This window comes from Apaloderma vittatum, unplaced genomic scaffold, assembly GCF_000703405.1.
Source record: "Apaloderma vittatum isolate BGI_N311 unplaced genomic scaffold, ASM70340v1 scaffold1653, whole genome shotgun sequence".
Lineage (NCBI taxonomy): Eukaryota > Metazoa > Chordata > Aves > Trogoniformes > Trogonidae > Apaloderma > Apaloderma vittatum.
The window spans coordinates 37,096-53,230 of record NW_009707310.1 but is presented as its reverse complement, the minus strand read 5'-3'; the positions used below and the strand labels follow the sequence as shown (position 1 = coordinate 53,230).

The 16,135-nt window shown below is 38.7% G+C and overlaps 1 protein-coding gene across 1 annotated transcript in view; it reads right to left on the bottom strand.

Moving 5' to 3' along the window:
* The window catches only part of INPP4B (inositol polyphosphate-4-phosphatase, type II, 105kDa), a 106,922-nt gene that overhangs the window by 55,687 nt on the left and 35,100 nt on the right, over positions 1–16,135 (bottom strand). The window contains 2 exon segments of the mRNA XM_009866119.1: positions 5,776–5,988; positions 11,335–11,512. Of these exon segments, the coding sequence (XP_009864421.1) occupies positions 5,776–5,988; positions 11,335–11,512 (391 nt within the window).

The following is a 16,135-nucleotide window of genomic DNA, read 5'->3' as shown; positions in this document are numbered from 1 at the left end:
GGGAAAGAGACAACACTAACTTTTTAAGACCTTAAAATGGAGACAGAGACATGTAAATTACAATAAATACTAGGTGTCAACATATTAAAATTTTTCTCATTCTTCAGCCTACTATCAACTTAAACCTTTTTTATGGAGTTTTTCCTTGTAGTTTGGAATGACTGAACTGAAACTAGTTTGGGTTTTTTTTACATACTAGAAAACCCATTGCTTCAAGAAAATGCATTAAAGGTTTCAGGTCCAATCACAAGGACCCAGGCAGTTTGTCTATTTTGAATAATGAAGAAAGATTATAAACATTCAAAGCCCTGCCAAGTCAAAACTCGTGTGCAACTGCCAGTTTTGCCATAGTACTTGACAAATTATTTTTGATAATTTAACATACTCTCTATTTTATCACAACAGTTACTCTGTTACAGCAAATGAAAATTAAAGAGGACCAGAATTAGAAACTTGCTGTCATGACATGTTAGGAAACACAATATCACTTTCATTCTTCATCTCTCACACCAACAGCAACCATTACACTTACCTGAGTTAATAATATGAGATTTACATTAGCAATAGAGTGATGAAAAAAAATCTGTAGAAGCAGTGGATAAAAGATCATGTGGAGTGAAAGAAAGAGCTGTGATGGAACAGAGATACAGGAAGGGTACTTTAGGTGCCAGACATTGCAGAAATCAAAGATTCTTCCACCTAATTTTGTGGGGCTGAATAAGGAAAAAATCCAAGCCATATGAGAAATGAGGCTGTACACAAGGCTAGCAATCAGACTAACACTAAATGATAACAACTCCGCAAAAACCAAAACCAAATAACATTTTGATGTGTTAGGGCTGAGTTGTTCTGAAACTAATGCAGAGCAACTAGAGTTTGAATGAGGGTTGAAAACCGGAAGATATCACTGCTCTTCTTCCTATTTTATGATATCTTTGTCAGAGGCATTATGTATACATCAGGCCTTCAGGTGTAAAAATGAAGTTGCAAAAGACAACAATGGAGAAGGTTAAAGAAAACTGAAAACTCGGACAAGTATCATGGTTTCATATAAATGATAACACTTGGAAGCTGGATGAAAGTAAAGTTAGATCTAGTACTAAGGCAAAAATTTTATCTAAGAATTATTCTTAATTACGTGCCATACTTCTTAAGACATTACGGTGACTGAAGGGATTGGATTTTTCCCTGCACTGAGAGCACACCTTGTGACAGGTGGTCATCCCGCCCTGAGGGACATGGGCCTGCAGGCAGAAGCCTGTACCTGCTGAATCGGTACAGCAGCCCGGATCCTCTCCGCCAGCTGCCCAGACCTGATTCCTGGAAAGATCCTGGAGGGCTGCCTTAAGGACAAGCGAGCATTTAGTGCTAGAGGTGGATGTAGAAGCTATGGCTTGATCCTCTCCCTAGGTAAACGCATGCCTTAACCGTACTATGAAAAAGGTATTGTTGATTTACAAGATACGACACCTCTGTTTAACACAAAAACTATCATTTTTTAAATAGTGCATGTACAATGCAACAAAGGGAAATACCTGCATCTATATGCATGAACCAAACCACTAGACATATGCCTAACAGTCACACGCAGAGATACAATTTAAAGCCAAAGACAGAGGGCAGGCATGTATTCCTTCTAAAGTTTCTTCCTATATGTAGCTCAAGCATTTCTGAAAAACATTAAAAATATAGGTGAAATTATAGATTTCCACTACCCACAAGTGGTTTTTTTGGGGAGGAGGATTCTATGAAGAGCAAGGAAATACTGCAAATGGTAAAGATTCTGGCCCCAGAGAGCTGCAGGTTTTCTGAGAGAGTAGCAGGGAACTTCAGACTTTCTAGTTACTGAAGTTGCCCAGGTATTTTAAACTCAAGTTGCTCAGCGTGGCTGCAGCAACATCATTTCCCTTTCCTCCTAGTGTTGAGGGAGTTTAATCCCAACACAAGGAGCGATAAACCCTTAATGAACATCTGGAGTTATTGCACAAGCAACACAGATGTGAGTCCCTTCTTTTATTTTGGAAAGAACGCTTTTCTCTTTTTCAAACCAACTATTAACCCAGCATAAAGAGGATGTCTATACAATACTCACACAAACATTCCCTGAGGGTTTAGAAGCAAAATTCAAAAACATCTGTTGACAGAAAGCTCACTGTTATTATCATATATCTGGCATTTTTTCTCTACGGGCAAGCAAGAGGGAGAAATGACTTGCCCCCACAGCTCTTTTCCTCCACATAGGGGGTTCCTGGGATTAAGACTATTGTTACAGACAGGCAGAAAAAGTAGATGGATTTACCGTTCAATGTGATGTTAAAAATGCAATTTCCAATCAACGAAAATCAAGTGACTTCCTATTATTCTCTGCAAGAAGGAATCCATCCATCTATTTCATTCTTTGTCATCCCTTACTATTCCCATAACATTATCCTGTGGCCTAATGCACTCTCCACCCACCTTTCACCTTCTTAAGTGGTCTGCTTGCAATTTCCCCAAGAGCTACCTCACAAGTGACCATTTTGCAGTATGTGCCAGGTTAAAGGACAAAACAGACCCATAGACTCTCACATACATATTCTTATAAGCCCTCTGGGTGAAGGAAGGAATCAGAAGAAAGTCTTTATTTCTTGATACATGAAGCACTAAGATCCTAGATTACTAAGAAGTTGCTTCCATTTTTCCAAGTTTGCTACTGTGATGTGACAGAACAAGAGAAACAAGGTCTTCAGCTCCCTCTCAGTACTGCTTCTTCAAGCTCAAAATCAAGCCAATGACAGGGAACGTGGAAACCTGTACCAGGGCTTGACCTCGCTGGACAAGGCAGACTGGGACAAGGCACTGACACACTGACACCTTCTTCCAAATTTAAGAAGGCATTTAGGACATGAATGAGTCCTCGCACATGTGCCTAGGTGTTGATAGAAACAGCTATAACTGCACTTCTTTTGCTGCCCCTGCAGTGGCACTGGCAGGCATGCGTGCATACACGCAATGGTCTCCATGAAAAGCAAGACCTTGGCATCAGAGAAGGCTGGGCATTTTTCTCAGGACATGTAAAAACAAACTCATAAAATAATTCTCTTCCATCCACCCAGTTAAAAAAAAACTTGACTCATTACCATCCTCTCTGAAAGTATCATTAAAAGGCAACTGAACTCCCTCACTTGAGAGACCAGGTGTGGAAGCTGTTTTCCTGTCATTGCACCTGACTGGTTGTCTTCCTTTAAGCACTGCCAGCTAGCGGAGTCCCAGAGGCTGTCTTTTTGTTTTTAAAGGACTTTCACGCTTTCCAAATTCCCTACAGAGCTCCTCAGTCATCTCTTGGCCTTCCAAATACAGTACTACAGTCACATGCTTTACTTGTGCCAAGTACGACACAGCAGCTGCATTCCCCAGTGCTCTGAAGACGCTGTGCCTCCTCCGTGTGGGCTGAGAGCAATACACATTGCCTTCCTTCTGAGGTTTGCTCATAAGCGAACCAAACAGATTAACTAACGTGCACGATTAGCACCCGCTTGTGACCTGACAGAGCTTTGGAACAGAATGTATCGCACACAGGTCAGTATTTCAGACCTGTGGCTGAGTACTATGTCAGTATTTGTACATAACTTAGTGGAAATGACATTTTATCTGTTCTTTGAAGCTCCCACCACAATCCATAGTCAGTCAGAAATGTAGAGCAGAAAGAGCTCCAAGTGGCAACGTGCCCACCTTTTCTTGTGTTATACGTGACAGTAAGCTTCGTTCCCTCCTGCAGGGAGGTTCTACGATAGCAGAAGCAGCTGGCAAGAGAAGAGAATACCTACCCAAAGGCAATCTGAAACTCTCAAGTTAAATATTTTTCCTTCAACAGTAATGCTTTACTACTGCCTACGTGTAGCACACCAATATAAATAGCTCAATCCACACTGCTGTCAGTTACGGTGGGATGAATATTCATCTGTACTCAGTATCAAAGCAGAGAGAGGCAACACAGTGCTGCTATTGAGAAGGCGGATTATTGAAGAACACTGGTCACACAGTGGAAGAGCATCCCAAGCAGCGACGAAATTCAGAGTTATTCCTTAATAAACGTGATGCCAATAAACGGGGCGAATCTCTTCTGTTTTTTAAACACTACCATGAACTCACCTTTGCAATGGTCATAAACTAACACAGTCATTGGAAGTGGATGGAACAGGGTCAGTGTAAAGAGTTATTGGATGTCACTGGTTTAGGTTTCGGACAAAACTAAAATTCAAATTTCAGTTGTAAAACACAACTCTAGTGCTTAATTATAGTGGAGGGAAAAACAACAACAAAGGAAGATATGGTACTGTGCATACAAATCAATGTTGTCTCAAAAGTTTTCTCCTTTGTAGCTGAAATCAGAGTAGGTTAAGCATTGTTTCAAATTTTATATGCATTTATACTTCCTCTTTTCACCATGCTAATGACAGTTCGATCATTAAAACTCGTATTATTCATTTCCTCCAGTGACAGAAAGAACTGAAAAATAATGCAAGACTAATCTTTCAAACAAAAACCCACAAGATTTCTCTAAGACTTAAAATTGTTCCATGTTTTAACAGAATAAGACCAAGCACCTGGCAGAAATAAATTTTTAAAAAAACCAAACCAATAACAAACCAGAGAAAAGCTAGTTTCTCTGAAGATACAGAAGCGCTAAATTAAAATACAGCTTGCACAAAACCAGCCATATTTCCAATGCAAAATTTCTCCCCTTTTTCAAATCTATTGTGATATTTATTTTTCTGAATGTTTCAACAGCTGGAAACCACATTTTGGCTTTCACTTCCAAGGAAAAAAGAACCATTCTAGCCCCTCAGGCTGTTGACAAAACATGAAAAAGTGAATTCAATTCTCTAACACCAGACGACAAATAAAAGAATGAGTTAGTTATTGTTTAAATCTCATGACCACCTAATGCAAGGGGTTGGATGTAATTTTCTTCTCTCTAGAAAATTATATTATTCTTCCCTTATTTGTGGTAAGGATAAAAATTACAGTTCAGGTGTAAGCACTGTAGCTCACACAAGTTATTAATTATTTACAATAGAGATTAATATGCTGGCATCCTTTACATTTATGAGAATACAATGACAAACAAAGTATGAGTCTGAACTGAATAAAATCAGCTTGAGTTCAGGTTGTATGTAACCAAGAAGCAGATCTATTATGAAAACAGCCATCAAAAAAAATAATTTACAAAATGTCATCCACATAAATTATACAAATATTTGAAAGGTACACTAAGAATGTTAAACTCTAAAAGCTGTGTTTAGTTTTTTTATGCAATCCTAGACACCCTCTAGGAAGAGAAACTAAGAGAAAACAGCTCTGTTTTGTTGAGGGTTACTTCATCTGTATTTAAACCATTTATATTCAGCCCCGAGGAAAAGGGAAAACAACAAAACAAATTTTCCTTCATAACAGCATATATTGTTCCAGTTGCCTTGTATCTGCCTAACTAGCGAAAAGAACTTGAGGAAGAGTAAAGGAAGACTAAGTTCCTGTCTGGGCCAGAAGATTATCATCACTCTCACTATTACGTGCACAACCAACCAGTCACACCGAAGCACACTGTACTTAGGAAAATCCTTTCAAGTTAGTTTCAAAATATGGAACGCACCTCAAAAACATTATTTCATGGTTTTGCGCTCCTTCCTTGCCCTCATCAATAACATGTGACAAGGATGCTTAGGGCTTGTGTTTGTTTATGTTGATTTGCAGGGTTTGGGTCTGAATACCAAGCAAGAGTTTCTGACTACTTACCCACTCTTCCTCATCATACTCAGAGTGATGGGGGATAGAGTCCTGTCTCTTAATCTGAGAAGGATGGTCCTGATGCTGCAAATCAGTCCCCTCTTCTGCACCGGTTCTAGGCACAGCTGGTTTCTTCAGGACACAGCCAGGCCGAGCTGTGTATAGTGCTAAAAGGGCACTTCTGACCAGCTGATCTTTAAACGCATGCACAAACATCTCTGTCTAGAAAAAGAAAATTTTAAAAAAATTAACTAAAAGTTTAGACCAAATAATGCAATACTGCAACGTAACACTGAATTACCCTGAGGCAGAGTGCGTGATTGTTTCAGGCTGGCCTGACAGGCAGAAAACAAAGCAGACCAACAAACAATGAGAAATAATTCAAGGTTTTTAGGGATAACATCACAGTCTGCAATGTCAGTGTCTTAAGGATTAATACAGAAATACAGTATCTGTCATTGAGATGATAATCTTTACACACAATCCTATTTTATTCAAGTTCCAAATTTTGCCTGCAGAGATGAGCATCTACAAGAACCAGTTCTAAGAGTAACCAACCACTGCTCAGTAATTTCTGAATAAGAGTCAGATAAAACTTTAATTTAAGGATCTTCTTAAATAAAAAAACACCACCCGACACTGCTGAAATTGCAGTATGTGTAAAACCAGTGTTTTCAGAAATAAATTTTGGTACCTGTAGGTATTAACCCAGATATCAGGGAAGGTGACGGCACCTGATCTCTAGCTTATTTTATCTGGTTTTAAAGAAAGAAAACCTGGAAGATTTTCCATGCTCTCTGAAGATGTTATTCAATCACTGTATCATTTTTCTAAATCCTTCTTGTTGACTGTGATGGCTGGAAGTTGAAAATATTTTAAAAAACCTCCAGCATACCTGCATTATTTATTTCCTCTCCATCCCAACAAGGAAAATGCTTTCTGCACATGGTTTTTAGCATCTCTAGACTGTCTCCATGTACCAGCACGTGCTGTTGCCACCAGTCTGCCACACACACCTGTCTCCTGCAGTCCCCCACAATGTGTGGCCCTGTCTCCACAACTCCTCTTAATTCAGGGGCTGCTGGCCTATTTGCTCCAGCAGCTGACACCACTTACTGAACAGGAGAGGGTGAGGTGCGAGGACACGTTTCCTTTCACTACAGGGCGGTACCCACTATCAAAGCCGCAGTGACAGATGGCTGGGGAGAGTCGCAATTTTGGTTACTTCAACAACATTCAGCAAGGTGAGAGGAGCACATACCTTGCCACCATAGCACATCCCACCCAGGCTATCTGTCTGACTCACAGCCTAACTCTCCCCAGTCAGAGGTCCTGGTTCATCAGTCAGGGTGAAACACTGTTTTGCATTTATTTCACAGCAAAGTCACCTGAATTTATTTATCATAGGTCAGTGGAATTCAGTTGCCTTCCTGTTTATGCAGAACATAATGGACTGTCATGCTTAGATTCCAATGCTGAACTGCATTTGTGCACATAATCTTAATTGAATAGGCATGTGGAAAAGTATGTAGGTAAGAGTCTGAGCAATCAGCCTGAACAAGCAGTCACGCAAAGCTAGGAAAGGCTAGAAATAAAGATCACCCAGCCAAGTTTTATTCAGTCCTGCCATGCTTCACATGCAAAAACTGGAGAAGTAGTAAAAAAAAAAACAAACCCCAAACCAAACAAGTTTCAAGTGTCAGCATCTACCTTCATGGAAATCTTTCTCCTAGTTTCCACACTTCTCAATTCTATTCTTGAGCCATCCCTTTTTGCTAGTAATTACTCCCTTTCTTATGCCTCTTCTCCTACTCAATTTAGGTTTTTTCCTGCTTTCCTGCCTCAATAACCACTCAAAAGTTTACTGACTTGTAGACCAAAATGCCCTACACAATTGATGGTTTTCCTAAAGCTCCAGCTGCTGGCTTAGGTATCTGCTTGAGAAATTTCTGGGTTTTCCCATTTTCACAATATTTACGAAAAAGATTTTTTTGATCCTTGGTGGTTGCACATAGAACAGCTGAAAAGTTGCTGCAAATAAAGCTCAGAAGTGTTATAATTAAGAATCTTAGGGATATCTTACTAAGTTTGGGTGTTTGCCTGGTTGTTTGTTTTTAAAAATGACATCAGGGCTACTTTCAGACCTAAATTGGGATTTGTCAGAGATTAGGCTTGGCAACACTATACCCCTTGGAGGTCATTTTACCAGACCCGTTCTGTCTCCTCCTTGCTAACTTGGTGCCTGATGGAAAGGGTGCTTCAACAGAGACAGTTTTCTTCTATGTTGCCTTTCAGGATTGCCTCGTGTTAGTCCCGAACTGCAGCATAGGATGGTTTCAGTTTTCTGTATCACCAGCCTCCATATGGTGCATGCTCAGAGAATATGTAGTCTTTGAGGAACACCACCAGTAAAACCTACTAGTTTTCTATAAAGAAGAAGCCAAGTGAGACTTGCTGAGTTGTCTTTCCCTGTATGACAACAGCAGAACTCCTCTTCAAGACTGCTCTACGTTTCCATATCAAAGTCCAAACTACTGTACTCCTCTGTCCTTAGAAATTACATCATCATGGTTTTGCTGATCTTTTGTACCTCCCCTCCCCCTCAAAGTCTGCCTGAGACTATTTCAGGTCTCTTCATCAGGTATCAGGCAAGAAAAAGCTTTTATATTTCAGAAAATTCTAAGTATTAGACAATTTCAAGCAAGGAATGCCCACTATGACTGCATTGCATATTAGGTAACTATCTAAACAATCTAAGTAATTCATTTTGATATAAAATATTGTATAGGGAAAACTCATTTTAAACTAGCATGAAAGTAAAATTCCATTTTTTTCATACAGAGACTAATTAAATTCCATTCAGGGATTCCATTGGTTTAACATAAATCCACATTTTAACTGCATTTTCTTACAGCTCACTAGACCTAAATTTGCAGAACACCACTATTGATAAAATTGCATTGAAATCACAAAACTGGTCTACACAAAGAAATGAAAACTTTGCAAATTCTTTAAGATACTTGACTAAAGACTATTTCTGTAAACAAAGATAGGCATGGCTAGAAAATGAATTTATCAAGCCTTCTGCACCAATCGACAGCTAAAGGTTTCCTTAATCAATTAAGAGAAAGTGTTGATTAAACGTTAGTTTCAGGAAAACACTAGAGTAAATTGCAAATCATATATGGAGAAGCAAATCCATGATTAATATGAAGAAATAAGCTCAATTTAAGAAGCAGCAGTGGAATTATTTAATTTTCCACTTTCAGTGCATGCAGCCAGCCCTTCCACTTCTAAAAAACATCTAACTGTAATTCACATTATTGAGAGCTCAGATATAATCCCTGTTACCCAAGGTTTTTAGAAAGAATTATTCTAGATACCAAGCTTAGCATTACCTTAAAATAAAGTGATACGCTTTTCAATAAACTTTAATCACTAGGCAAATCATTTTTACACCTTTTTCAAATAACTGTTTAATTTCAAGTAAAAATGTATAAAACCCACTTATTTTTATATATAAAAAGTATATAAAAGGTTGGAGAGCAGAAAGATCTGGTATGCCTCAAAAATAAAGGTAGGCAGCACATAGATCTGTTCAGAAGAGCATGCCAGCCTATCCCAAATGTAACCTGGGACAATCTGTTAAGTCTTGCTTCTCCTGTACTGTACCAGTTTATACATATATATATATAGGTCATCTTGGAATATCGAGATGTTGTTTTGTATCAACCACTAACCCTAATTACCGCATCACGTGGGTTCACTCAATCCGTGGTTTTGAAACATTATGCTGCCCACTGTTTCTTCATCTTTCCTCCCAAATTCTCTTCCCTTTTTCACAAGCAACTGTCACACCACATTAGCTTCCGCTGCAGTGGTCCCACTCTCTTTCTCAGTTATCATCTTCTTGGAGTATATTTGGGGACAGACAAGGAAGCAGGTATCTAATTTTTCATGCAACAGTTGTTCAGAAAACTTGATTCATCTCTTCCAAAGAAAAGGCAGAGGCTAGACTGAAACTATGAGCTGTCAGGTGGATTACACTGGGTGAGACTCCTGCCTCCACTTCTGGGAACAGCAATTTAATCCTTGTCCTGAAAAGCTGATATGAAGATATACAGCTAAATCATCCGCTATAAATTTAAAATATCTGTGACTTCTCCAGACTGAACATATAGTCATTTTTAGTTCTTTTCCGTCGTCAACCTCTCCAAAAGGCCACTGTTAAAAGACAGGACTAGTACCAGAGCTGCCTGCAGCAACTCCCAAATTGCTGACTCCTCCTGCCCAGACAGATAAAATTGGAAAGGACAAAGCAAACAGCTACAGCTTACATACAAATTCCTTTGCAACCAGGTCTTGAATACCCAGAACACTTCTTTCTTTGCTTTACTTGTGCATACACATTTCTTTGAACTAACCACTAACAGAGCAGCTCCAGTTTCTCTACACTCAGTTAAAATCAACCTCCTTTAGTACTGCATGGAAAGGTACACTACATTTGCCATGAAAATTCCACACTAAATTCCTCCTTTTCATTTTCAGGCAGAATTCGGCCTTCTTATTTGATTCCTGGCATTCACAGTGACTCGTGTTCTCAGTTACTATGGATTTACACATCTGTAACCAAGAGCAACATTTACCTCCCCTGCAGCTTCACTGCAATGCCTTTGTACTATGTGGCTGAGCTCAACAGTCAGGTTTGAAACTCTCCCATTGAGCGATGTACTGCTGGGATAATAATGCTCAACAGACCACTGGGGTTGCCACTTCCCAATAGTTGAAGATATATTGAAATGGTTATTGATAGTGTTATTACGCCATATCGAGATCACATTACAGAAGTGATGGGAAGCTTTTTTTGACCGCTCTGGTCATAGATACAGTGCTTAATATTTTTATAGGATAACATATGCTTAAAAGTACTTTAGACATCAGCTAATCTCCAATAATACTTCATGGGACAGGTGGAAGATATTATCTTTCTTAATTTAGAGCTAAAGAAACTAAGATGAGTAAGAGCCTACAGCTACCAAGGAATATAACAGGAGAAAGAGGATTAAAATCTGAGACCTCCTGGTGCCAAATTCTGAGCTTCTCCTTCCAGACTGCAACACCATTTCTGATCATGTTATTATTCTAAACTTTATGCACAAACCTGGCTTGACCTATCTCCCATAAGCAGCAGTCTGAATTTTCACAGAAAGAGAAATAAAATGCTTATCATAGCACAAAATTATTTACAGTAATCTATTTTTTTATAAACCCCTGTATGTGGCCTCTAGAAGATAACAAATATACATGAAATTAAATTAATTATACTTTCAAATAAAGACAACTTCTATACATTAAAGACAACCTTTATAGATTTCATTAATTTTCTACATAGAAAGGCTACAGAAATGCTAAATAATATTATTCTTCTTCTAGCAATATTTTGAATCTTACGTTAGCAGAGCTTATTTAACATTTCCTGATGTTATGAAAGTCAACCTATGCAGAAAAAAAAAAACAGCAGAGGCTTAGTTATTCCATTTTCCATTGCAGTGGAGATTTGAATCTTACTTTTTCTGAAAGCATCTTTAAAGAATTCTTCAAGCTGTCTGGAGAATGCTGGCTTGCAGAATTAAGCAGAAGGTCTGCATGGCTTGATATGAGAGGTTGTAGATGATTGATGTTGCTGAGGACTTCTTTTGCCTTGGCTGTGTTTTCAGGTGAATAGTAAATACACTGGTATCCAGTACTGTAATAACAAAGAAAGAGGCACATAATGTCAAACTAATCTCTGCTATTAATAAGAATGTTTCGTGTGCTGAAAACCTTACTGCTAGTTTTTGCAAAAAACGACAGACACCTGAATTTTACTGATATCATTGAAATGCTCCCTCCTTTAAGGGTGACAACAAATCCTTGCTTGAACAGTAGAGGACAACAGACTGCCCACCACCAAATGCTCCAAGTATCATTCCTAATCATTCTTTTGAGTGATCTACGTTACCATAAGAAAAACAGATTTTTATTTATTTTTAAAAATGTAATTTTGGAGAAACACAAGGTTTGACCAAGTCAGGCAAGAATCCCAAAGAGGATAAGGCTCCTTACTTGCTCACCTGAACTCCCCATCACTTCATTAACTACCTCACTAAGTCTTTCAGGATGAGCCATTAAGGTCGAATTGATCAGTGGCCCACACTACGTTTTCATGTGTGTCAGTAACGTCCAGGAAGTAGGGATAACTGGAGTTATTGATAAAATCCGTGTGTCTAATTTGCAAGAAATGACACAGAAATGGGGTGTGGGAGTTAAGGATGACAAAACCACACAAATGCATACTGCAGACTCCCTACTTCCCTTTTAATTGTTCACAAATTACCACAGTTCTTTTGCATGACTAATTTTCCTCTTTCTCCCCTCGCCAATACTTAGTAATTATGAAATACCCTTTCATACCGTTATTCCAAAATAACACTTTGGACAGCCTGCACACATCCACTAGTTCTTCACTGATGTTGTGTACATCTCCCCACCTAAAACTCTTGTACATAATCGTTCCTGTTATGAAGCCCTGCTTTAATCTTTAAGAGAAACAAATCAAAATCTTTCGCAGTTTCAGATCACCCTGTAGTGTTAACGCAGGAAAAGAATGTAACTGAGCAACAATGCCAAAACAATGCACACGCTCCTTCCCAGCTGGTTTTGTATACATCTCCCTTCCTTACTCTTGCATCTTTCCTCATACATCCTTCGGTTTCTTCCACCCTTGCCCCATTGATCTCTTCCTTAATTTCACATTTCAAGACCCCAACTTTGACACTCATGGAAACCTTTGAACTTCACGTATTGCTTTTCATTTTGGTCTTTTTCCATATCTCTTCATTCCCCCATTTCCCCCTTGTATCTAGTGCCCCTTCCAGTTACTCCTCAGTTTTCTACAAACTGGAAACTAAACTTAATTCAATAAAGCACATATGCAATGCACATTCAGAAGCCCAAATGAAGTCACTTCCATAAAGCTTAAGTCTTTTGGCAAATAAGAATAGATTTAAGCAGTCTTAAAATGCAGCCTCTTGCTTAGATACTTTGCTGAGTTACAGTCCCCAATTCGGTACCGTCCCATCCTATCTTTCTGTATTTCACCAATGTCTCCATTTTTAGATAGAGTTGAGATTCGGGACAAACACCATTTGAGTCAGCGAAGCTTTGGCATGATCAGTCAAGCCATCAGCCACATCAGATCTGTGCATCTCCAGTTCACAGTCCACTACGAACATGAGTCGCTGGACTGCTGTGTGCAGAGGTCAGAATTCTGCAGTTCCAACAAAAAAGAATTATACAAACTGTCTCTCCTCATACATTGGGGAAAAGAAAAAAAATCCTTGCCTCAGAGAAAAGAAGAAACAGCCACAGCTCTGGCTTCAGGCCGGAAACATTGTTAGTGAAACAAGCTTCCCAAAGTCAGATCTATCTCTATATGGGCTGCAACTCTCAAGCTGTCAGACTCATCGACAGAGCAGAGACAAAGAGCAATAGTCTATGTTAATTGTAGTGAAGACATAGTCTTTAAAGTCTTGATATTTCACAGCACTGAATAATCTTCTCTAATTCCCCTTTCAGGTTTCTCCCTCTCTTTAGTCTTTTTGCAGGCTGAATCTGGCTAACACTGTTATCAAGCTCACCATGCGTATACTTCTTCCTAGGATTCTCCTCAGCCTTTAATTCCCAGATCATTTTCACTGATCTCCCACAGCTCTAAGCTTCACTGAATACTGCAGCAGAAAAGCTACAGACAATGCTGTAAGAGAAGGAAGACTGAAGAGAGATACTAAACCTGCGGGTAGTTCTCATTCTAATAAAGCCCATCATAGCTTTTAAACAAAGGAAACACTGAAGAGAGCATGAGTCTTTCTTCAGAATGAAGTGTTCTATCAGACCTCATTATTCGTCTAATTCTAGCACTTCCTGAACCCACAAAAACATGACATGACTCCAAATACTCATTCTTTTTTTTTCAGATTTTGAGGGCAACTTTCACCCCCCTCCAAGAAAGTGTGTAATTGTTTTTCATTAAAAAAATAATGTTTGGGCATATTTGAAGTTTCTCATTGTTCTGGCTCAACACTGTTGCACCTAAAACTAGCCTGAAATTTTCTGTGACCTGAGCATTCAAGAAAAGACAAGAACTTCCTTATAAATAATTTTTTGTTTTAAGCTTGCTGCTGCATATAGCTACACTATTAAAGTAGTGTTACTTAAAAGAAGCATCTGGCATTATAATATACAGAGAAACTTTTCACAGGTGTCCCAATGCAGAAACTAGATGAAGGAAGTTACAAGAAACTTGTGAACTAGGGCAAAGGCCACATGGATTGGTCCAGTACAGGAAACCAGCACAATGAAATGAAATCAAAATCTACCTTTGATATGTAAAATATATTATTAATCATGTACCTCTTGGAAAGCTCTATAATAATGTATTCTGGGTTAGGTATCAAAGCTTTTGCTAAGCATATAAAATCACACTGAATTTGCATATTTTGGCACCATCATTAACTACACAGACGACTGTCAGTGGTCATTTCAGTTTTAAAATTGTTTTAATGACATTGTCATTTAATTCGATCAAAGATTGCATAGACTACATCTGCAATTTGAGCTCTCAATTAACTAAGTTTTTGCCTGAGAATATATACTGCAATATGCTAAATGTCTGATTTTTACTGACACTGATTAACCTCCCTCCTGCTGTTAACCAAGTAGTTTGTGTGACTGAGTTAAATTGTCACCATCTGGGATCGGGTTAAAATCTTTCAGCAATGAACATTTAACCTCACATTTTTCACAGTCAAAGCCACAGACGCTAACATCAAGAATACAGCTAAAGCATACACAGCAAGAACATCTACCGCCAGATAACCTTGAGCTTATGCATATTACTGAAGATATCGATTCAGTGGCTTACTTACGCATCCCATGTCTTCTGTCTGAAGTGGGAAGCTATGATCAAAAATAAATTCCCATACAAAAAAAACCCCAGAAAACTCAGGACACTTCAGTCCCTCTGAAAACAAAACTAAACCATATAATCAGTCCTGAGGTTTTGAAAACAGGCCTGAGAGACATCACAGTTCTTCACTTTAAAATTAAAGTATCTTTAGTGGAAAGATGCAAGTAGCACATAGGGGAGAATGTTACGCAGGGTAACTGAGCATGGTCCTTAACAGAAAAAAAGCTGTTGTGCCTCCCCACAAGCCTGAGGGGATCCTTTTGTTGGCAGCCTGTTGAATGCATGTTAGAAGAAACAACAGCTAAGTCATGGGTCAACTCTCCTCCTGCCACTCCAGTCCACACAGATGAAGCAGTTTTTTGCTCTCCAAAACATACAATCCTTTCCAACCTTTGTATGCAAAGATCCTCCAACAACTCCCTTCTTTTCTTAGAAGTAGTTCCCCTTCCTTCTTTTATATCTGCTTAAAGAAATGCTTCAGGCAATTCTGTCCAGAGAGCCTAATGGCTGGAAAATACAGTGACAAGATTTTGATACCTCAATGACCAGCAAAAACTTAGGCAGTTTCTTTGAAAAACTTCCAACCACCTTAATACATTGAATTTTACAATCAGTGAAAAAATGTTCATCTACATGAAGTCTGATCTCTCTCTCTCTCACACGAAGGGAAAGAGAGCAAAAAATAAAGTCTCTGCAGAAAGTGCTGTCCATGACAGGATGTTGTTACCCTTGGAATACAAAGGATACAATCAGATCAAACACCACTCATTATTCCAACATCTCTGGGATTTTCTGTGAAAATCTAACACAGGCGCCTCAGAAAATGGAAATGAGCTGAAGGTTATGAAAGTCAGATAATTGGAACTCTGAAGATCTCAGCATTAATGATATATCTTGTAATGAGTATGTTAGTGAAGGAGCACACCTCACACCTTAACCAAAAATCTAGGCCTCATCAAATAAAAAAAGGATCCTTTTAGACAGTTCAAACTCAAATTAAATTACTATGACCTTAAAAAAAATCAGCAGAAAATAGTTTTCAGCACTGTTCCAGCTTATAAACTTGTGCTAATTTAAAGCAGGACCATTTCTAAAGAACATGCTTGAAATGACACACAAAATCATAGTGAACCACAGCAGCTAACGCAGCTTGCGGGACACCTCTGTTTTCTTAGATGGTTAGTACTGGGGTGTTAAAAATCTTCTAATCATAAGTCTATATGCTTTGGCTAAAACAGAGAACATCAAATTATATTTTCAATAAGAAAAAAAGTCCTTGGTGTACCTTGGAAGTGATTTATGAACACTTCAACCAGTGAAGCATTATATGGGTATAGCTTACAGAATGTCTGCCTTAAATAT